The following is a 23,954-nucleotide window of genomic DNA, read 5'->3' on the forward strand; positions in this document are numbered from 1 at the left end:
CTCTGCTCCACCTCAATCCCTGCTTCTCTCAGCCCCAATTCCCAGGTATCTTACCCTCCCTGCTTCCTGTCTCCCCCTCCGCCCATCCCTCTCCTGCCCTCCATTCTCTCATCCTTTCACCTCATCTGCCCCTAACTCTCCTTCCCTATCCCTCTCTGCACCCCTCATTGTCTCTCCCCACCTCTCCCCCCCATCTGGGTCTCTTCCCATTCTCTCTCTCCCCCACCTCTCCCCTCCTACTCGGCCTTGTTTTGGCTCTCGCTGTGTGACCTTCACTCGTCCTTTCTCCGCTGCAGTTTCCACAGAAACCTCCAGCTGGGCGAGGGAGGGAGGGACAGAAAACAGACCCTCCCTCTTCCCTCTCTGCGGGGATTTATCCTCCCTCTCTGGGGGCTTGGGAGGTACATTTTCAGCAGGCACACTGGGTCAGCCACAGACGTTTGAGCATGGCCTCATGGATGTATGTACACACACATATGCGCATGATTGCAACGTCGCCAATCATCCCTGCCTAGGCACACACCACCAGCACACGGCCCCCAGGCACCACCGCACTGAACAGTTCACGTGTCCTCCCCTCCCCCAGCCCCATCTGGTTTCTGTCTTTCCGCGTGTTTCCTGGTGTCTCCGCCTCTCCAGACTCCCGCATCTCTCTCCATCTGTCTCCGGGTCTTTGTCGCAGCCTCCTTCTGTCCTGAGAGGTCAGTGGAGACGGGCCAGCTGCCGGGACCTGGGCTGACCTGCTGGTTGTGGGCAGGGCCAAGGATGGAGAGTGCAAAAGTGACCATCCAGTCTGTGGTTTTGAGCAGACTCCCTGGGCGGTCCAAGCCTTTAATGCCCTCACGCTCCCAGGAAATGAACTCGGGGTATCCCCGGTTTGGGGGTTTTGTTCTTTTTTTATTCCAACGGGACTGGGGTGTGGCAGGGGGAGGGATGAGGGCCCAACTGACCCGCTCCCTGGGGGGTGTCTCATAGAAATTCCGAAGTTTCTCCCCCCAAAAAAGAGAGAAAAAAAAGAGGCGAGGGGCGCCAGGGGACACCCATCTGCCCAGAGGCCCTCCTCCAGAAGTGGGGAGCTGCGTCAAGTCTTGGGAGCCTGAGCAGTCCCAGGACAGGGTTTTCCTGGCAGACTGCTCCCCGCTTCCGGGGATAAGCCCGTAGTCCCCGGCCCCTGGAGTTCTCAGTTCCTGCGCTCCTCATGTCCGCAGTGGGGGGCAGAGTGCGGGGTCCGCCGCACACTTTGGTGACTCCAATAGGGGGCGCAGGCAGGCTCCGGAGCGGGCTCGCACTTCACCCGGAACCCAAGGCAAAATCGTGGCGACCGGCCGCCAGGGCACAAGTCCTGTTCTTCGATCGCAGGGGAGGTGGGGCGTCCAGAGCCTGGGGCGGGCCCGTCCCTGCGCCGGCACGGCCCTGCCCATGGTCACTCGTGCTCTGTGAGCTCGCGCGGGCCCGGTCGCGGCCGGGGCGGACTGGCGGCCTCGGCAGGGGCGCCCAGGCCACGCGGGGGCGCGCCGGTCCCGGACGTCCGCAGCGCCTGGATGCGCCGGCACTCCTGGCAGACGCGCACGTGGGTGCAGGGGGTGGAGGCGAGGGGCCGGGACCCGCCTGGCGGCCCCGGGTCGTCCAGGAGGCGTTGAGGGCCCCCGTGCGCGCCGCCCGCGTCCCCGCCGGCGCCGGCCGAGTAGAGCTTGCCGTTGCTGAGGCGCATCTCGCGGACGGCGCGCAGCGAGAGCAGGGCCCGGGTCGGGGCCCCCGGGCGCCGGCGCCGGCGGGAACGCGACGTCTTGCGGCAGGACACGGCGTGCCGCAGCTCCTGCAGCATCTCCTGGCACACGGACACCTGCGGGCAGCGAGGGGGTCACCGGCCCTCGCTCTCCTCGCCACCACCCATTCGCCAGCCTCTCTCCACACCCACTCCTCTCCTCTCCACACCCCGCCCCACCGGCTTTCCTCACCTCTTTCTCCCCGCCCCACCCCCAGGCCTTTCGTCTCCTTTCCCTTCCCTCCTGGTTCCTTCCTCTCACCTCTCCAGCTCTCTGCTCCAGTTTCTCCACTTTTCTCTCCCCTCTCCGTTCTTACGTGGGCTTCTTCCTGAATCTGCCCTTCACTTCCTCTCTCTCCTCTTTTCATTTTAAATTTTCTGCCTCTAGTCCTTCCATCTCCTGCCTCTGACTCATGCTATCATCATTGCTAGGCATATATGTTGAGCACCTCCTGTGTGCCAGGCACTGTTCTGGGCCGTGGATATAGCAGAGAACCAGACAGCAGTCCCTGCCCTTGTGGAGGTTATATTCCAGTGTGCGAGTGCAAAAAAAAAAAAAAAAAGGAAAGAAAGAAAGATGCAAACGCAGGTGGTATGTGAGCCGGTGAGTGCTTTGAAGAAAAATAAAGTCCGCAAAAGTGGTGGGGCGTGTGGGTGGGGAGTGAGGCTGAATTTCAACAAGGGGCAGGTAGGGAAAACTCATAGAGAAGAGGTGTGCCCTGGAGCCTGGAGGGAGAGCAAGCAGCAGCCGCCCAGCAGGACAAAGGTGCGGAGGTGAGAGTGGCGGATGTTCAGGAACCAGGAGAATGGGGTGTGCAAGGGGGAGAGAGGTAGATGAGGTGAGAGGAGCAATGGGGCCAGCTCATGGGAGGCCAGAGGACTCTACGGACTTGGCTTTTACTCTGAGTCGGATGGGAGCCAGTGGAGAGCTTGCCAGGGGGGATGCGGTGCTCTCACAGGATCATGGAAGTGTTGAGATTAGACCAGTGGTCGGCAAACTGCGGCTCGGCAAACCGCGGCTCTCGAGTCACATGCGGCTCTTTGGCCCCTTGAGTGTGGCTCTTCCACAAAATACCACGTGTGGGCGTGCACGTACAGTACAATTGAAACTTGGTGGCCCATGCACAGAAGTCGGTATTTTGTGGAAGAGCCACACTCAAGGGGCCAAAGAGCCGCATGTGGCTCGGGAGCCACGGTTTGCCAACCACGGGACTAGACTGCAGGGAGGCCAAGGGCAAGAGCAGGGAGGCACCGAGGCCGCTGTGGAGGCGAGAAAGGGTTATAGTATTTTGAAGGTGGAGCCAACAGGACTTGCCAAGAGATCAGATAGAGGGTGGGAAAGAGAGGAAGGAGTGGAGGGTAATGCCACGTATTTTGACCTGAGCAACCAGAATGACGGCGTTGCCTGGTGGGTGGGCAGGAACTCCATATTGGACACCTGCGTTACGTGTCTGTTAGACATCCACGTGGAGATGTCCAGTACAAACCCTGGGTTCAGGGAGAGGTCCCTGTGAGATACACATTTGGAGGCTAAGGTAGGCAGCCCCCAAGATCCCATCCCCTGGTGTTCCCACCCTTGTGTCAGCCGCTCTGCCTTTGCATCCAGGTTGCTGTATGACCAACAGAACACGCTAGGTCAGCTGACATGCTGGCTTCTGCCGGCTCGCGGATCACTCACTCAGGAAAGTCGGCTGCCACGCCGTGGACACACACAGCCCTGTGGCGGCCCCTGTGCGAGGAACTGGGGCCTCCTGCCAGCTGCCATGTGCATGTGCGTGCTAGTCGTGCTCTTTATTTTCTGTATCTTAGGATGTTTTGATATCTTTAAAATCTTGCTGACCAGGGAGAGACTGCCCTTCTCAGAGGGAGCCAATTCTTAGAGGTAGATAGCAAAGGGCTACCGGCCCACCTTCCACATGCCAACCAGCCAATCCCAAGTCCACACCCCCACCCACACCCTTCATGTACCTCTCACACATCAAGCTGCCCTAACTCACCTGGGACCACGCACCAGACAACTGGAGACCACTCCTCTAGCCCAGAGCCGGCTGACATGATCCAAACCAGCCAGTTCTAAGCTGTTGCCCTGCCTTGTCTTCCTTCAGAAACCCTAGTAAAGGCTCTGGCCTAGTCCCATGACACCCCACCCCCGCCACCTTCTTCTGCTTCTGCACAAACCTTGTGCTTCCCCATGTGGTCCTGTGTGGCACGGTGGGCCCCCTTCTCTTGGAAAATGTAATAAAAATATTCCTTCAATGGCATCGGATTCTCTGTGTCTTCACTCAATCACCTCCATAAATTAAAATCCACAAGTTCAGCCATGCATGCCTGGCTGGTGTGACTCAGTGTGAGGCAGCCAATCAATGATTCTCTCTCATCATTGATGTTTCTATCTCTCTTTCCCTCTCTCTTCCTCTCTGAAATCAATTTAAAATTTTTTTAAAGCTACAGGGACATTTTGAGGCAGAGCCATCCCAGAAGTGGCTCCTCCCGCCCAGCAGAGCATTCAGCCGACATCGTGTCCATGACCTCAGCAGAGACCCTGCGCGGCCAGAACAGCCCAGCTAAGCTGCTCCCAGTTCCTGACCCACAGAAACTGAATTGATATGTTTGCTGTTTTAAGCTGCTGAATTTGGGGACAATTTGTCACATGGCAATAACTAACACAGGAGTCCACAGCATGGAGGGTCTTACCATGAGGCTGATGTGATCACCAAGGAGAGAGGCAATCCTAGGCCCGCGCACAAGAATTCCCACAAAGCAGTGGCCAGGGAGGTAGAGGAAAGCGAGGTGGGTGGGGAAGAGTGGGTTTTGAGGACAGAATGATGGGCCGGGCTGAAGCCTATCGCTACCTCACGTGTGATGAGGCCAGAGCTTCCGGCACTGGATTTCAGCCGTGGAGGCTGCTGGTGACAAGAGTGGCTTCAGCGGAGAGGTGGAGGCAGCAGCTGGACTGAAGTGTGTCCGAGAGTGAATGGGAGGAGAGGAATTGGGAATAGCAGGGAGACACAAGTCTCAGGGTTGTCAGGGAAGAGGAGCGTGGCTGCTGGCTGGGAAGGGAAGTGGGCTTGAGAGGGTTTTTTGAAGATGGGAGAAATGACAGCACATTTGTATGCTGCCGGCAGCCTTGATCCAGTGAAGAGGGGAACGGATGAAGCTGAGGCAAGGAGAGAACTGCTGTGGGGTGTCCCGGGGAAGATGAGAGGGGAGGAGATGGGGCCAGATGGGGCCTTAGCTAGGAGCCTGGACCTTCACCTTCATGGAGTAACTCCCAGGGCCGTGGAGAAAGTAGGCGGCAGCCAGATGTGGAAGGGGTCTCTGCACTTGTTCAGGAGAGCAGAAGCAAAGTCATCAGCCAACAGTGAGGATGGGAGGAGGGCTGGCTGGCAGGGAGAGGGAAGGTCCGAACAGGCTGGGAGGGCAGGGGCAGGAACAGTCTGGCAATGGAGGAATGGGGCTGGCAGCACCCGAGGCCCCGGACATAGTGGGAGACCCGTCAGCAACCCAGGCTCGTTCAGCTGCATTCTCCTCGCCTCTCTCTCCTCGTTTCTTCTTGCTTTACTACCTCTGCCTCCCCCACATCCTCTCGCTGTGCCCCTTCCCACTCCTTTCCCCGGCATCCTCATCGCTGCCTCTGCCCTCCTCATGCCTGTGGATTCTCCCCGCAAACTGCTCTCTCCTCTTCTCAACCTCCTCTACCCCTGAACTCTCCCAGACCCCCTCACCTCCCTGGCTCCCCGGCCCCTCCTCACGGCCTGTTTCCCTCCAGTGTGGCTCCCAGTGCTACAGTCTTCATGCCCCTCCAAGCTGGACGCCACTGCTACCCCACACCCTTTGCCAACCTCCTCACCTCTTCAGACTCTGCTGACCTCCGCGTGGACCATATAAACTCCATGACGGCCACGAAGACAGCAATGATGAGGCCACAGATCAGCACAACAAAAATGCCGCCAATGTTCTCCATGCCCAGACCTGGGGGTCAGGGGAGAGCCAGGGGTTGAACTGTGCGGGCACGGGGCTGTGAAGGGTCTCCCGGGGGCACGCATGCAGGTGGCTGACCTTTAGCGCGACGGTCCTCCTCCTTGGGACACCGGCTCCCCTCCCACCACTTGCGCTTCAGGATCTCCAGCCGGTTGTTCTCTTGGAGCTGCAGGATGGCCAGTGTGATCTCGTCCCGGAACGGCGAGCCTGGGTGGCACATGGGGCGAGCAGCCATGGGGCCCGAGCCCTGCCCACCAGACCCCCACTGCTCCCTGTCTCCACCATGTCCCCAGGGTCTGCCCTGTACACCTTTGAGTCTGACCACTGCTCCCCTGCAACCATGCCTAGCCACGCCCACTGCACCCCAGGTCAGATTGGTCAGTGGTCCCTCCCTGCAGCCCCCTCTCATCCCCAGCCAGGCTCTTCTTCACACAGCAGCCAGAGGAACAATTTCAGTAAACAGAGACCATGCCTCCCTCATACTTAAAACTCTGCAGTGGCTTCCTGGGGCTGTGAGGACAAAGTCCTCTCCTGGCCTACATGGTCTGGCCCAGTGGTTCTCAACCTTCTGGCCCTGTAAATACAGTTCCTCATGTTGTGCCCCAAGCATAAAATTATTTTCGTTGCTACTTCATCACTGTAATGTTGCTACTGTTTTGAATCATAATGTAAATATCTGATATGCAGGATGGTCTTAGGTGACCCCTGTGAAAGGGTCGTTCGACCGCCAAAGGGGTCGCAACCCACAGGTTGAGAACTGCTGGTCTAGCCGCTGGCCAGGCCACTGGGGCTCCGCCGCCCCCACAGCCCTCAGGTCTAGCCACACTGGCCTCCTGGCTAGTCCTCCAGGAGAACCCCCTCAGCCCCCCACCCCCCGGGAACTTTCCCTTTGCCTGGGATGTTCCTTCTCTAAGTGCACTGAGGGCTCTGCTCATGTGGTGCCTCCTCAGGGGTCTTCTCTAACGGACTTTATTTAAAATGACACAAAGCGCTCTACTCCGTCAGTTCTTCCCCTTAATTTACTTCAGAGCAGTTGTCACCACCTGACATCACATTATAGAGCTGTGTTCACTGTCGGTTTGCTGTCTGTGCCCCTAGCAGAGGACAGGAGGGCGGAGCTTGCCAGCTCCCCGCTGTGTTGTTCCAGCATCCAGCATCCAGCACACACCTGCACACGGCCAGGCAAAAGACCCCCAGCCACACCTCTCCTCTGCATGGCCCAACCCTGGACCACCTGTCTCCTCCAACCACCCCACGCCTACCCTCTCCTGTGCTCATTTCTTCATTCACTGCAATACGTCTTGAGCATCGACCAGTGCCAGGAACTCGGGATATGGGCGAATGGGCTGCTTAGCATTTATCAGGCACCTACTATGTGCCAGAACCTTGGTTTATAGAATAGTATTCACGCCTCACAGTGATCCTGTGAGGCAGGTATTACCAGCCCCAGGGCAGGTGACACTGAAGCTGAGTTGGGGGCAGAGGGAGCAGGCATTTGAATCCAGGTCAGTGACTCCAGAGCCTGTCCCCGCAAAGCACCAGGCCACACTGCTTGCCTGGCACAGTACCGACGCTGCTACGAAGCAGCTAAGATTGGGGGTAACGTGTTAAACAGTAATATGTGACTATCGCAGCAGTCATCAGCATATGAAGAGGTTTAAAAGCTAAAATGCCCAAATTTGGTGGCAATATTGGTGGTGAGCTTCCAGCACTGAGCTCTGGAAAAGCATGTCTAAGTCTTGCTGGCCGATCCACCCATTCTTCTATCCTCCCTCTGCCCCTCCACCCAGCCAGCAGTATCCATCAGCCATTTTCTGAGCACCTATTCTGAGCCAGGCTGTGGGTTTGGTGCAGAGAATCTGAAGTAATGAAACCAGGTCCTCACCCTCGAGGGGCCCTGGAGCCATGTGGGGAGGCGCCACCTCCTGCCATGTGCTGACCTGCACAGTCTCCCGCACCCCCAGCAGCCCTGCGGGGCTGGAACGGATTGCTCCGAGGCCCGTTTTCACAGGTTGAGGGCGCAGAGGCTCAGGAAGGTGACGTCACCTGCCCACGGCCCTACAGCCAGGAGGCCCCGCAGCCGACCCAGCCTGTCCCCGGCCTGCTTGCCAAGCCCCCAGTCCTGCCACCACATACCCAGTGGCATGCCGATGCCGTAGCCCTTGGTGTCAAGGAGGCCCCCGATCTGGGTGAGGTTGCAGTTGAGGCGCCGGTGGTACTCGTTCATGGTGGACTCGAGCAGGAAGGCATAGCGAGAGTTGAGGACGCGGGCGATGCCCTCCTCTGTGCTCTTGACAAACACGCTGGGCTGCTTCGACTGCATGTAGTTCCACATGCGCTGGTACGTCTGGTACCGTGAATTCTGGACAGAGTGGCACAAGGGGGAGAGATGAGGGGCTTTCCACCCGCTGCCCTTCCCCTGAACCCTGTCCCCTGCCCTCCAGCAAGTCTCCCTCAACCCGAGAGAGAGCGAGGAGAGCAGAGGAAGACAGGAGAAACCAGTTGGACAGACTGCTCAAGGTGCGGTCCAAGACACCCCACACTCCCCAGCCAGTGAGACCCCAAGGACCAAAGACTTGGGAAGAAGGGGTCACGGTCTAGTTTTCAACACCAGCCCTGGCTTCCCAGTGCTCCCAGGCCTTACTCATAGAACCCGGGAGTAGATGCTCAACCCTCAACTCTACCGGGGGTCCAGTCTGGTTCAGGAAGACCTGAGTCCATGCTGAATAGGACAGCTTACTTCCTATAGACCTTTTGGGAATGACTACTCCTGCCCCGACCACCTGACGCCCGCCCTCCTGCACCCACATCTCCCTCTTTGATCTGAGGTCCAGACTCTGCTCTTCCTTGGTACCCCACAGACCCTGCCCTGTGGCTCGGCAACCTTCCAACCTTATTCCAATGGCCTCCCACCTGGGGGAGCTGGTCCCGCCACCCACCTAAGAAACCTGGGAACTCACCCGCTCCTTCTCAGCTGCTTACCCCTTCAGCCAGCGGCCACTGCCCAACTCCAGCCTTCTCTCCAGCCCACTTGTCTACCCCCAACTGCCCCAGAGGGAACGTCCAGCTTTTAAAGGGGTTACCCCTCAACCGTTCCCACATCCCCACTCACAGGGTCCAATCTCAGCCCTACCCTGGCATTCAAGGCCTCTGCAGTTCTCACCTAAACCTCCTCGCCAGGCTTGCTTTCCTTTTGATTTCTTCCCACTACCCAAGACGCACTGGACAAGCTCCCTTCCCCTTGAAGGGCCTTCCCTCTTCTCCGCTGGCCCATTTCGCCAGGCCTGACCCTCGCAGCCTCCAGGACCCCACTGGCCTGTCCGGCACTGATGTGGCACTGGATCCCGCACCTGCTTCCTTTCCCCTATTCCGTGGGTGAAAGTCCAGTTCCCCAGCCAGGCAGCAGACTCCTCACGAGAGCACGAGCGTGTCCTCTGCTCCCTGGCCTCCCGGACTTTCAGGACATTCAGGTCCTCTGACCCAGGAGGTCCCGCCCAATCCCACCCTGAGCTGCTATGCATGGTGGGGACCCTGACACCAAGCCCAGACAGCTTTGGGGACCCACCTGGAAGAAGGTCATGGTGGAGCCAGCGTGGATGGTGCCATACTCAATGTTGGTCTGGTCTGCCAGGTCGTCAGCCGACTCCACAGGCACCTCCATGCGCTGCACGGTGAGGAAGGCGGCCAGGTTGGCGGTGTAGGAGGAGATGATGATCAAGGTGAAGGCCCACCTAAGGGGTGGGAGGGGTGAGCTACAAGCTGGAGTCACCCTGCCACTCTGCCCGTGGCCATGGGCCCCCATTGGTGGTGCCCCTCAAGGACCTGACAGCTAGAAGGCTCAGTGACTGCTGATTAGTGGGAGACTGGAGGCCTAGATTCTGGAGCCAGACTCTCTGGGTTAAATATCACTTCTAGAGACTTCCACTTCCAGATACAGGAGAATAAGGTGGTCTGGGAGTATTCTCCCACCAAGAAAAACTAGAAAACTAGACAGAGACAGAATATAGAAAAACAATTAAATACATAGGACAACAGGCATCACAGGGCTGTGATCCCTGAGGGAAAATAAATAAATGAAGCGAGCCTTGGCATTGCCAAGGCTGCGGGTGGATTTAATCACAGACTGCAGTGCCAGGCAGGAAGGAAAGCCCAGTCTGGCAGTCTCGCTGAATTGTGGAGATGGAGATCAGAAATCAAGACGGCTGGGATTTGCGGGATAGAGTGCCTAAGGGGAGAGCTGCACAGAGAGGGCTCCAGAAGTCTCACGGGGTCCCCTTGAGTCTTTGGCTGAATATCAGTCTGTTCGCACAGGGTGAAATTCCAGACAGAACAACTTTCAAAGAGAGAACAATCCCCAGGGCTGCAAATCTTTTGAGCTCCCTCCAGCCAGAGTCGAGAGATCTCACTGGATTCATGAGACATTCAGAAGAGACCCCAAAGGACAACACATTAGAAATAGAGTCAGCTTAGCCCTAGAATAGAGGCCACGCTAAACCTGCACCAAAAGAACAGGCCTGGAAAGGATAAAAATAATCTAGAAGTAACTTAACTGCCTGCCAGAAAAAGTCTAAGACTTGTTTGAAGCATACTTTCAACGATGTAAACAGTGTGAAATTCACAATGTGTGTTATCCAATAAAAAAATTACCAAATAGCTGTGGCTGGGTTGCTCAGTTGGAGCGTCATCTCATGCACCAAAAAGTTACAGGTTTGCTCCTTGGTCGGGGTGCGTATGGGGGCAACCGATTGATGTTTCTCTCTCATATCAATGTTTCTCTCTCTCTCTCTATCTCTATCTCTCTCTCTCTCTCTCTCTCTCTCTCTCTCTCTCTCTCTCTCCCCCCTTCCTTCCTCTCTCTCTAAAGTCAATAAACATATCCTTGGGTGAGGCTTTAAAAAAATTACCAGATACACAAAAGCAAAGGAAACTGTAACCAAGAGTCAAATCACTCAATTGAAAAGACCCAGAGTTGACAGAGAGGACAAGGACATTAAACAGCTATTATAAACATGATCAGAATGCTCAAGGATATAAATACAAACATGAGCATAATGCAGAGGAAGGTGGAAGATATAAGACAGAAGTGAGAGGAACGTCTACAAACGAAATATACGACACCGAAGAGGAAAATTTTACTGCAAGGGATTACACAGATCAGACGCTGCAGTAGAATGGAACAGGGAATTGGGAGAAAGTGAAAGGATCTATCCAAAACGAAGCACAGAAAGGAAAAAATGACTGACCATGAGCACGGAGCCTGAGTGGCCTGAGGAATAATATCAAGTGATCTTACATGTGTGGCTGGAGTCCCAGAAAGACGAGAGACAAGGAATAACAGAAAAATATATATTTGAAGAAGTAATGGCCAAATTTTTTTTTCCAAATTTAATAAAAACAAAGGTACAGATTCAAGAAGCTCAATAAATCCTAGTAGAATAAACAGACATACACACAAACACATTAAGGCACATTATAACCAATTGCTGAAAACCAGTGATAAAGAGAAAATCTGAAAAAGCAGCCATGAGTGGGGAAATATATTACACACAGAGAATCAAAGATAAGAGTGACAGGCTTCTTGTCAGGAAGTGTGCAAGCCAGAAGGCAATGCAACAACATGCTGAAAGGAAAAAGCAACCTGCCAACCCAGAATTCCACATTCAGAAAAAAGACCCTTCAAAGAATAAAACACACTAATGAATTTTTCGTGCAAACAAAAGCTTGGAGAATTAATTGCTAGCAGACCTGCACTTTAAGAAATGCTAAAGGAGGTTCTTCAGGTAAAAGGAAAATACTAGATGGAAATTTGGAAGTACATAAAGGCATGAAGAGCATCAGAAACGGTAGATGTGTGGGTAAATATAAAAGACATATTCCTCATTCTTAAAATTTCTCTAAAGACATTTATGGTTAAAGTAAACACACACACAGCGAATGTACTGTGGGGTTCGCAAAATAAGCAGAAGTAAAAACATAACAACAGTAGCTCAGAGGACGAGAGGGAGCTGTGGAAGCACATTGTTGTAAGGGTCTGACATCTTCTGTGAAGTGGTATAATGTTACCTGAGAGTACTTTGTAATAATAAAAGATGCATATAAAAAAATAAAACAAAGAAGTATAGTAAGTCAAGAGCAGATAAAGCAGAATTTTAAAAATCTCAATAAATCCAAAAGCAGGGAGGAAAAAGAGAGAATTGGGAACAAAGAACAGATGGGACAAATAGAAGAAAAACAGTAAGCTGGCAGATTTAAACCTGACCATACCAACAATTACAAGAAAGGTCTCAATCAGGGGTTGGCAAGCTATGGCCCACAGGCCAAATCTGGCTTGCCATCTGTTTTGGTACACAGGCTAAGAATAGTTTTCACATTTTAAAATAATTTAAAAGAAAGCAAAAAGAAGGGTCATATATCATGACACATGACATATAAAATCCAAATTGTAGTGTCAGTGTCCATAAATAAAGATTTATTGGAACACAGCCACACTCACTCATTTGTGTATTGTCTAAGGCTGCTTTCACACTGCAATCAGAGTTGAGCAGTTACGACAGAGACTGCATGGCCAGCAAAGCCTAAAATATTTACTATCTGGTCTGATAAAGAAAAAGTTTGCCAATCCCTGCTTCAAGGCCTAAATATAATACATAAGGAGGTTGGAAGTGACAGGATGGGGGAAAGATATACTCTGCAAACACTAAGCATAAGAAAGCATAGCTATATCAATATTACAGGTAACTTCAGAACAAGGACTGTTACCAGGAATAAACAGGGACATTATAATGAGAAAGAGATCAATTCATCAAGAAGACAACAATCCTAAACACTTACACATCTACTTATAGAGCTTCAAAATTCACGAGGCAAAAACTGATGCAACTAAAAGGAAAAATAGATACAATTTCTCCACAATTACAGGTGGAGATTTCAACACGCCTCTCTCAATAATTGCTAGAACAAGTAGACAGAAAATCAGCAAGTATGCAGACGACTTGAATAATGCTATCAGCCTACTGGCCCTGATGGCCATTTACCTTCTATGCAAGTGCACACAGAATAGCTATCAGGAAAGAATGTATTGAGAACCACAAAACAAGTCTCAATAAATTTCAAAGGATTAAAATCCTACAGAGAATATTCTCTGACCACAATGGAACTAAACGAGAAATCACTAATAGGTCTCTGGAAAATCCCCAAAGCTGGCTCCATCACTGCCTAGCTGCGGACCGGGGATCACCAGTGAGGTAAGTACAATTGTGGGCCCTCCTCACAGGGCTGGTGAGAGTTACATCTGTGCAAGTGCCCACGGGGCCCAAGGGCAGTCAGTCTTTCTTACCTGGCCCTCTCTGTCCTACCACCTGGGACAGAGGCCAGGCTTCCTGCAGATGGTACAGCTCTGAGAGGGCCTTCCAGGCCGCACCTCCTCCAGCAGGTAATATTGAAAACAGCCCTGGCCCTAGGTTGCTGGTTTGATTCCAGGTCAGGGCACATGCCCTGGTTGTGGGCTCGACGCCCCCACCCCTGTAGAAGGCAGCAAATCGATGTTGCGCTCTCGCATCATGTTTCTCCCTCGCCCTTCCTCTCTCTAAAGATCAATAAACTATTATTTTATTATTTTTTTAAAAAAATATATTTTATTGATTTTTTACAGAGAGGAAGGGAGAGAGAAAGAGAGTTAGAAACATCGATGAGAGAGAAACATCGATCAGCTGCCTCCTGCACACCTCCTACTGGGGATATGCCCGCAACCCAGGTACATGCCCTTGACCGGAATCGAACCTGGGACCTTTCAGTCCACAGGCCGACACTCTATCCACTGAGCCAAACCGGTTTCGGCAATAAACTATTATTTAAAAAAAAGTAATGAAAACAGCAGCTGCCCTTTGCTGAGCACACATGCACAGCACTGTGCAAGGCGCTGGGGTGGGGTGGAGAGGAGGATAAGAGAGGAATAATACAGCCTCCTGCAAACCAAAATCAAAACCCAACACACATAGACCCAGTCTGATACTTCCTCTCCGGGAACCAAGTCTCTCCGAACCCACCACACCGGGCAACGTTGTCATTCACATAAGACAAAATTATTTAGTGCCCGGTAGACACCAGGACCACTAGACCAGTGATGGCGAACCTATGACACGTGTGTCAGAGGTGACAAGCGAACTCATTTTTTTGGTTGATTTTTCTTTGTTAAATGGCATTTAAATATATAAAATAAGGATCAAAAATATAAGTCTTTGTTTTACTATGGTTGCAAATATCAAAAAATTTCTATATGTGACATGGCACCAGAGTTAAGTTAGGGTTTTTTAAAACGCCGAGCTCAAAAGGTTCGCCATCACTGACCTAGACCCTGAAAATACAGCATGGCTGACCGGTGGTGGGATGGAGTGGGTGAGAAGAAGGGGCCACTCACTGTGACAGAGCAGGGGAGCCAATGGGGAGTTTGATTTCAGAGTAAGGATGTGAGCTCTGTTTTGGACAAGTTGAGTTTTAAAGAGGCCATCGGGCATCCAAGCAGGGTGGGTAATATGGCCCCGGAAGCACAGGGCAGTGGGCCCCCCTCAGAAGCTGCCTGTTTAGGTGTGGAGCACTCTGATGGTCGAAATGACGGAGGGGGCCCCTGGTGTCAGTGGCCGAGATCAGGTGTCTGACAATGCAGCCCAGTCTCCACAACAGGGAAAATCCGGACCATGATTATCTGAGCCTATCTCCTCGTTACATAGAAACCAAAGTATTTTTACATGTTACAATAGAAACTAAAATTTCTAAATTAAAAAAAAATCCTCACTCAAGGATACTTTTCCATTGATTTTTTTGAGAGTGGAAAGGAAGGGGAGAGACAGAGAGAGAGAGAAACATCGACTGGTTGCCTCCCACATGAGCCCCAACCGAGGCACGTGCCCTTGACCGGAATCGAACCCAGGACCATACAGTTCATGGGCTATGCTCTATCCACTGAGCCAAACTGGCTAGGGCAGTGGTTGGCAAACTGCAGCTCGCAAGCCACACGTGGCTCTTTGGCCCCTTGAGTGTGGCTCTTCCACAAAATACCAACTTCTGCACATGAGCCACGAAGTTTCAATCGCGTTGTCCGTGTGTGCCCGCACGTGGTATTTTGTGGAAGAGCCACACTCAAGGGGCCAAAGAGCCGCGGTTTGCTGACCAGGGGGCTAGGGTAAAACTGAAATTTCTAGAAATGCACCTATTACTTAGATTGAGGAAGAACTCGGTGCTGCTTTGTTTGAAACTTTGCCAAGAACTGCTCACCATTTTGGGAAATTGCATCTCTGACAGCACAGCCCTGCCCGTGGTACCTGAGTCACCAAGTCAAGACACTAGGACCAGCTGCATCCATAAACCGCCACCTTCACCTTTATATTCGTACAAACACACTCATTCACCGACTATTTCAGTATCGTCTCAGGTGTTGAAATAATTCTATTAAATGGCCTCACTTCCTGTGACTACACATTCGCATTACACGCAGGCACCTGACTGTTGCAGCCAGTCTTCTAGCATCTCCCACCCAGCTATTATGCTTCACTAGCCAGCTGTTTTATCATAAATCACTCCCCTTTTTCTCCTTCTGTATTATAATTAGGGCGTTTTATTGCTTTGTTTTAAATCACATGTATAGGTAGATAGATTACCCTTGAAATTCATCGGGGTGGAAAACATTTGTTGTAAACAGGACGTCACTGATGTGGAGGGAGGAAAGCCATGAGATGCAAGGGTGAAATGAAACAGGATCCAAAGATGCAGGTGGAAACTGGGAGGACTCAGCAAAGGGTTTCTAGCAGGAAGGTGGGAACAGGGGGTATTGGGCTTATCAATAAAGGGGTCCCATGTGACCCCAGTGGAGATCCAGATACTGGCTAGATCTGAGGTTTGGGGGCTTCTTGCCCAGAGGGCGTGAGGAAAGAGCAACTGGACCTGAGGAGGAGCTGAGGACAGTGGCAAAGGAGCAGCCAAAGACACGCCTGGGAGCCTGCCTAGGTGAACTGATGAGAAAGTAGGAAAGAGGAAGGTCCAAAGACCCATGTCCTGGAGTGACCGTGGGAGAGACTGACCACTGACTCAGCTCAGAAACTGACTTCCACGGCGGAGCTGTGCCGAACACTGACCAGCCCTTGGTGTGGCTGTAGGTGGCTGTGGCCCCACTGGACACTGGTGACGAGGAGCCCCGGCAGTGGGTCCTGGCCCGGTTGCTGCTGTTGAGGCGGCAGCCAAGTCTGACAGGGTGCTGGCACCTGCACCCACCGCCCCACCTCTGGCCCTGACCTGCCCAACCATCGGGCCAGGGTCACTTTTGAAGATAATAACCACCTGTGGAAACATCTTTTGAATGAGCCAATGTGTGGGAAGACTCAGGGTGAAATGAGAGTGAGCCAGGTCAAAGGCTCCAGGGAGGGAAGATGTGACTGGGGGTTTCCTGGTGACAGCGATGGGCATGGGCGGGGACTGCCCAGCTGGGGAAGCCAAAATGGCCTGCAAAGAGGAGGTCCCTGATTCCCAGCCACCTCCTCACACACGTGCCTCCCCAGGCCTGTCTGGAGTGCACCTCCATCTCCGTGGCACAGATGCCTGTTTCAGCCTTTACGACTCAGCCTGTCACCTCTTCAGAGGGCTCCCCCCGCCAAGCACCCCGTTCTCTACTGCTCTCTCCCTGCGTCGGGTTTGGTTCCTCACTACCAGTGTCTGTGCATCTCATACGTCATTACACTGAAAGTACTAATGACTTTCACTTGGGGTGCACTGTAGGCAGAAGGAAGCCCCCCTCGCAAGATGTCTACACCCCAATCCCTGGATCTTGTATGTTCCCTCACAGTGTAAATGGGTCTTTGCAGATGATGAAGTTAAGGGTCTTGAGATGGGGACATAACCCCGGATTGGCCGGGTGGACCCAGTGAAATCGGTGTCCTCAGCAGCAGGAGGAGGTCAGAGACAAAAAGAGAGACTTGAAGATGTTTGCTCTGGCTTTGAAGATGGAGGCAGGGGTGACGGGCCAAAGCATGCAGGTGGCTCCTAAACGCTAGAAAAGACAAGGAGATGGGCTCTCCCGGAGTCCACAATGGTTCTCAACCTTCTTAATGCTGCAACCCTTTAATACAGTTCCTCATGTTGTGGTGAACCCCAACCATAAAATTATTTTCGTTGCTTTTCATAACTGTGATTTTGCTACTGTTATGAATCGTCATGTAAATATCTGATATGCAGGATGTATTTTCATTATTCTTGACCCACAAGTTGAGAACTGCTGCGAAGAATCGGCCTGCAGGCACCTTGATTTTAGTCAGTGAGATCCATTTCAAACTGCTGACCTCCAGAACCTTACATTGCTTTAAGCCATTAAATTTGTGATTTTTGCAGGAGCACTAGGAAACAAATACAGAGTAGAAGACTTGAAATGAAGCAAATCCCAAAAGGCTGGGAAAAAGCCATCAGTACTCAAAAGTTTCGAAGCCAGTGGACCAAGTGAATGGCAAACAAGGCCATCTGGTAGTTAGTCCCTCTGAGTTGGGAGAGAGAAACACCTGCTACCATTACGGTTAGTCTTGAATTAAACAAGTTGGGAATTAGACAATATCTTTGGCACATACGCTTGGCATGAAATATGACGTCCCTGTGTTTATGTATCTGTTCACTTATTTATTCTCGGCTCCTCTGCCTCTCGAGGGCTGATTCTTCACCTGAGTGCCTGACCGAGTGCCTGTGCAGGAATTCTGACTGAGAGGAGGCGAGGAAGGGGTGCTCCGTGAGAAGGCCTGATGCCTGGGACGGCCCTGGAGGAGTCACCAGGGGCCTAGAGAGCAGGGCTGGGGCTGGCTGGTGAGTGGCACTGGGGCCAGCTTGGCCCTGCCAGCCCTGCCTCTAGCCGAATGCATGCTCTGTAGTAAATCACTCCTCTCTGGGTCTGCCTTCGAACAAGCCAGGAGAACATGCTCTTCCCTAAGCAGTCTCCCTGGGTTTCTGTGGGTCTAATGAGGGAAAGGAGGTGAGGAGAGTTATATGATCTGCAACAAAGTCCAGGTGCTACTTGGAAGACGGGGAGCAAACTCGAGTGCTTGTGGAGGCCAGGCCAGATGTGACTGGAGGGGGAGAGGGGACGAGGCCGAAGGAACAGACAGCAACGCCAGGTGGAGATGCCAGCTGAGCGCCACCAGAGCTGAATTTTCTAGAAGAGAAATCTGGATTTGTGAGTGAGTTTGCCCAATGTTTACATGTTGCCAACTAATTTTTAAAAAATTTAAACTGTGGGTCAGTTGGTGTCTGCTCTCTGACATGCAGCTTCTCAGAGCTTGTCCAAGCTACGGGGTCCCCATAGGACTTGAGGGACCAGGTGTCCCTGTCTGGGCCTTGGCCTCAGGATAGTGAAGGATGTCCTGGCTCAAGGATTCTGTCTCTGTGAGCCCCAGAGCAACGTCTGAGATAGCGACAGCACTGGTACCACTCTGATCGTGACCCCTCATGTCAGCAGAAGCACTTTTATGTAATAGCCTCACTGAATCCTTACACCCTGAGCCATGGGCGTTCTTATCCCCATTTTCCAGATGAAGAGACTGAGGCATGCAGAGGAAATATGGCCTATCCAAGGCCACACAGTTAGTGAGTGGCAGAGCTGGGGCTCAGCTCTCCCCACCCCATTCCCTGGCACACAGCTGGCAGTGGGGGCCAGGGATCCAACCAGGCCTCAGAGTGACCCCTCCCAGTCCCAGGCGGCAGACAGAAAGCCTCTCACCAGACTCCGCTGACGCAGCGAGTAGACAGCGCCCGGGGCATGATCTCCGAGCCCTGCTGCATGAAGCCCCCGACGGGGAACCAGAGGCTGTTGCCCAGCGTGTACTGGTTCTCTAGGATGTGGGGGCGCGCCCGCAGGCATGGGTGTGGGTTATACCACTCGTAGGGGCTCAGCCTGCAGAGAGAGAGAGAGATGTGGTGGGGGCATATGAAGGGGGCTGAGGGGGGGTGGAGAGAAACAGGAACGAGACAGAGCAACGTGATCAGGAGAGATGTGGGAGAGACAGGAAACGGAGGGAAAAGGGACCAAGATATGAACAGAGAGACACACACCGAGATGGAGAGACGCAGAGAAGAGGCAGAAAGAGACAGACAGAGAGAGACACAGAGAAACAGAGAAAGACAGAAAGAATGGGAAGGGGAGCAGCCCAGAGAGAGGGCCACAGAGGAAGTCAGAGCCACAGGGTGAAATGCAGAGACAGGGCCAGGACGGGAAAAGGAGGGTGCAGGGAATCTAAGGCCCCGGGTGGAGGCCAAGGATGTGCAGACAGAGGACAGAATGTGCAGGTCATCGTGGGACCCGGCTCAGGCCTCCTCCCTGCCCCCTCTTCCCAGGCAGCAGGCCGTGGGCTCACCTGGCAGCCAGGAACAGGATGCAGCTGACGGCCAGGTAGGCAAGAAGCATGAAGAGCCACACAGCAGGGGAGAAGGGGTCCAGGAAGGAGAAGTAGCCAGGCTTGCGCCCCTGTGGGGAGAGGGAGTGAGACCCCGAGCCACCCTGACCTGAGCTGAATGCCAACCCCTGCTCCCCACCACCAGCGGCCCATGAGACCAACTGGCCCAGGTCCAGCCCCTGCCTCCAGCCTCCATGTCTCCATGGGAACCGTACCATGTGCACTCGGTAGAGGATGCTGATCCCCAGGGTCATGAAGGGTTTGGAGAAGTCGATGACCTTTTCCCGCTCGGCTGTGATGGTGAATGCAGCCACAGCCAGGTCTGCCTTCTGCTGAGGGGAAGCAGGGCGGGCAGAGGGGTGGGCAGGGAGACAGACAGGCAGTCAGTCAGGGAGAAATGCACGGGGAGCAACTAAGAGAGAATATCAGAAGCCGAATGAGGCCAGGAGCGAGGCCAGGAGGGGGCAGGAGCCTGGACCCCCGTCACCTCACATCTGCTGGAAGAAGCTCCTGTGGCCTGTTTCCTGCCCGGCTGCCCTGCCCCTTTCAGTCCTTCCCACCCCCGTCAAGTTCATCACTAACGTGCTGCTTTATAAAACCTGCCACTGACCCTCACGCCCCACTCTGGGGTCCTGGAGAGAACCTGGGATTGGTGTTGAGATGCCTGCACGCTGACCCACTCAGGACACTCTGGGGGCCTTGGCTTCTGTCTTAGTTCAACAGCAACATCTGTCACATGCTTCCTCTATGCCAGGCTCCATGCCAGACAGAACTGCATAGAGATCACCCATGTACTCCTCCCACCAGCTCCCTCAGGGCCACTACTAGCCTGTTCTGTGGATGGGGAAACTGAGTCTCAGAGGGGCAAAGGCACTAGCGAGTAGAGGCAAGAGCTATGGCCTCTACTCCCCTGCCCCTGGTGGACACTAGCAGCAGGTTCAGTGCCCAGCTCAACTGAGATCCTGACTTCGGGGGAGTGGAGCTGGGGTCCAGTTCTGATGCGGGGAAGGGTGGGGGTGGGGCTGGGTGAGACAGAGAGAAGGCTGGGGCTGGCACACCTGGAATCCCTGCTCCAAAAGGGCCATCTCGCTCTGGCCAAAGTGGACATTAGCTGACCTTTAGCTGTGGGCAGACACAGCTGGGAAAAAACCTGGCACTTCTCATATCCTCCCCTCACCGCCCAGACACACACACACACACACACACACACACACCCTGCACATGTGAGCACCGTGCACAGTCACGTCTACACCACCACCACTGTGAGCTCAGCACGCCACACCCACACAGGCTGACCAGTGACGCACCGCCCACACAGACGCAGGCAGATAGATGCACGCCCTGTACACAAGTGTGGGGAGGAGTGGAGACACACGGGAGAGCAGGCATTGCCAGAGGCATAGCGCCCACACTCGAACACGTGGCCCTCGCATGCGTACATACATGATAGCCCAAGGGGGCTGGGAAGGACCAGGTGCGGAGCAGGGATCCCCAGCTCTGCCCTGAGCTCTGGGTGACTTCAGGCAGGGGCTTCCACATCTATGGGCCTCTGTAAAATGGGGGTGAGGGCTGGGACCCAGCGCCCAGGATGTCCCTTCCAGGCATAATGACTCTAAGCAGAGACCTCCCTCTGGGGCTGAAATAAGAGTCAAGCTCCTGGCCCTAACAGGTTTGGCTCAGTGGATAGAGCATCGGCCTGTGGACTGAAAGGTTCCAGGTTTGATTCTGGTCAAGGGCATGTACCTTGGTTGCGGGCACATCCCCAGTAGGGGGTGTACAGGAGGCAGCTGATCGATGTTTCTCTCTCATCGATAGAGAGTTTCTAACTCTCTATCCCTCTCCCTTCCTCTCTATAAAAAATCAATAAAAATATATTAAAAATTAAAAAAAAAAAAAGGGTCAAGGTCCTGGACCTCTGGCCCAGGGGTGATATGCACTCAGCCCACAGGAGCTGACACTGACAGCACATGAGGTAATACAGGCCCCAGCAGAGCCCAGGTGGCGAGAGAGGCACAGATCCAAAGGTAACCACAGACAGAGAGAGGTGGCACAGGCTGGAAACAAAACCGAGGTCAAGGAGAGAGCTCGTGGGCCCAGAATGAAATGCAGGGTCAGGCCTCAAAGACAACGTGATGACAGAGAGAGAGGACAGACCCAAAAGCTAAACCAAGAGGAGAGAGAGATGGCACAGGCCAACAACTAGCCCAGGGCGAGGGAAAGGTGGCACCGCCACAGTATGACTTGGAAGCAGAGTGGCACAGCCCCAAGGAGAATTCAGAGGCAGTGGCATGTGGCAGGGCCCAGAACACAGCTGGATTCGGAGAATACCCTTGGGAATCCCTAGTTGTTGAGAGTAAGGAGTGTTTCCCCCTTTCTTGTGCCACTTTTATGACTAACATGTGAATTGTCGAGAATAATCACAGCTAATACAGGAAGCCAATTATTTTATGCACCCAGGGAAGCTGTGTCCTGCTGAGGCCCTCCTGGGGGCCCGAGTCCCCATTTCAGAAGCAGGAGGCAGTGGCATTTCAGAGAAGGGGTCCAAAGGACGCAGGGGTCCCCAGGCCAGGCGCTCAGGAGCCCACTTCCCAAGGCCTGCAGGGCTCCGGCTCCTTTCTGTTCCATCCCTGGCTCGCTCACCAGCCTCCTCACCCACTCCTGAGACCTGGCCTCAGGCCAAACCCTGGGCCGACTGCTTCTTTTCCGCATGCTCCACGTCTCCTCCCGTGGCAAGGGCAACGGCTCTGCTTCCAAGGCACTCCTGCAATCTGCCCACTTCTCTCCACCTCCACCCCCAGGTCCAGACCACCAGTCTTTCTCCTGACAACAGCATCAGCCTCGCTGGCTTCTCTGTGGCCACTCATAACCCCCAATCCAAAGGGGGAGGCCCCTGCTTAAAATCCATCGGTGGCTTCCCACTGCACCTAGGACCAAACCCTTTCACAGCCAAGAGACTCTACATGATCTGAAACCCATCTGCCACTGGCTCCCCCTCATGGCCTTTCCCCTCACCAACTGGCCTCCAGTCCACAGCGGCTGCTTTTTGCCCTTCAACACAGCAGGCTCAGGCTTCTGCACGTACTCCTCCCGCTCTTCCTCACCATTCGAGGCTTCGCTCATATCTCACCCCTGTGGCCCTCCCCACAACGCCCTCCAGGCCATACTCGCCCCACCCCATGTTCCTCTTTCTCATTGCCCATTACCCTGTTTTACATCCTTCTTAGCACTACTGGAGGAGACCCTGTTTGCTTATTAATGGACTGTTTTCCCTACTAAATTACAAGCTCCTTGCCTATCTGGTTAGAGGTGCAGCCCAGAGCCTACACAGAGTAGGTTCCCAACATACTGCTTGCTTCTGACCAAGTCCAGCCTCTCTGAACTAACCAAGGCTGCTCTGGCTCCTCACCAAATTCCTGGGCCTCTGGCTGCTCCCTACCCTACCCTCCTCCCCCACTCCCCACCCCCGGGGGCCAGCTACTTTCTGGCCTCTGCACCTGTGAGCATGCCACTCCTGCACCCCACTCAGCCCTGCAGAACTGGCCCACCCACCCCTCCAGGGCTCCCTCTAGCCTTCCTTCCTCTGTTGTGCCTTCGATGCCTCCCCACAGACACCCCTTGATCTCAGCACTTAGCTCAGCTGGAAAACTATCTGTTAGTGTCTCTGCCTCTGCAACTGAACCTTCAAAGGCAGGGCCAGCTGGACTCCTGTCTCCTCTGCTGAAAGCCCAAGAATGTCACACTTCCTGAGGGAGCCGATTCCCAGAGGCTCTGAGACAGAAACCTCCCCTTCCTGGGCCTGAGGAACCTCACACAGGTCCAAAGGCTCACACTGACAGCATCTACCCCAGGCCCAGAGCACCAGGGCTTTCTCTCCCTGGACTAAAGTCTTCTTTAGTCCCAGAGCAACCTTTAATTATGCATGCCATTTTACAGATGAAGAAACCAAGGCCCGGCTGGTGTGGCTCAGTGGTTGAGCGTTGACCTATGAATCGAGAGGTCCCAGTTCAATTCCTGGTCAGGGTACGTGCCCCATGTGGGGCGTGCAGGAGGCAGGAGGCAGCCAATCAATGATTCTCTCTCATCACTGATGTTTCTACCTTTCTCTCCCTCTCCCTTCCTCTCTAAAACCAATAAAAATATATTTTTTTAAAAAAAGAAAAGAAACCAAGGCATGATGAAGGTAAGGACCCTGCTCTAGTTGATCCCAGAATTCAGAACCACTCATACTCTGAGGGGGCTTCACCTGTCGGCTGCTCCAGCCCCTCCTTCCACCCTCAGGGCATCTGAGGTCAGGGTGCAGGTGTGTGAGTCCTCTCTGCTCCCAGGGAGCCAAGAAATGAGAGCCAAATGATGAGAGGAGGGAGCGAATCCCGACAAGGTGCTCCTCAGCCAGCCCCGAGGCCCAGCGCCCTCCAGCCCCTACCTCAGCAGCCTTATCCCCCACCTCTGTAGATAAAATGTTTGTGTCCCCTCAAAACTCATGTTGAAATCAATGTGATGGTATTTGGGAGGGAGCCTTTGGGAGGTGATTAGGGCATGAAGTGGAGCCTTCACGAATGAGATTAGTGTCCTTACAAAAGAGGCTCCAGAGGGCTCCCTTACTCCTTCTGCCAGGTGAGGACACAGCCGCCTACGAGCCCTCACCAGACACCAAATTTGCCAGCACCTTGATCTTGCACTTCCCAGTCTCTAGAACTGTGACAAATAAATGTCCACAAGCCACCTAGTTTATGGTATTTTGCTAGAGCAGCCTAAATGGACTGAGATACCTGCCATCTCACCCCACCTTCCAT

General features: G+C 53.7%; 1 protein-coding gene across 2 annotated transcripts in view; it reads right to left on the reverse strand.

Moving 5' to 3' along the window:
* Positions 1-651: 651 nt before the first annotated feature.
* GRIK5 (glutamate ionotropic receptor kainate type subunit 5) overlaps positions 652-23,954 on the reverse strand; it is a 55,775-nt gene continuing 32,472 nt past the window's right edge. Inside the window, exons 13-20 of one of the 2 annotated variants that reach the window (XM_036346612.1) lie at positions 19,377-19,493; positions 19,123-19,232; positions 18,489-18,662; positions 9,312-9,477; positions 7,883-8,108; positions 5,825-5,953; positions 5,616-5,737; positions 652-1,843 (exon numbers count right to left, since the gene is read on the reverse strand). In XM_036346612.1, coding sequence (XP_036202505.1) covers positions 1,424-1,843; positions 5,616-5,737; positions 5,825-5,953; positions 7,883-8,108; positions 9,312-9,477; positions 18,489-18,662; positions 19,123-19,232; positions 19,377-19,493 — 1,464 coding nt within the window. In that variant the 3' untranslated portion in view covers positions 652-1,423. The remainder of the gene's footprint in view (positions 1,844-5,615; positions 5,738-5,824; positions 5,954-7,882; positions 8,109-9,311; positions 9,478-18,488; positions 18,663-19,122; positions 19,233-19,376; positions 19,494-23,954) is intronic. The other variant, XM_036346613.1, reaches the window with a different exon arrangement.

The sequence above is a fragment of the Myotis myotis genome, unplaced genomic scaffold (genome assembly GCF_014108235.1).
Source record: "Myotis myotis isolate mMyoMyo1 unplaced genomic scaffold, mMyoMyo1.p scaffold_m19_p_19, whole genome shotgun sequence".
Lineage (NCBI taxonomy): Eukaryota > Metazoa > Chordata > Mammalia > Chiroptera > Vespertilionidae > Myotis > Myotis myotis.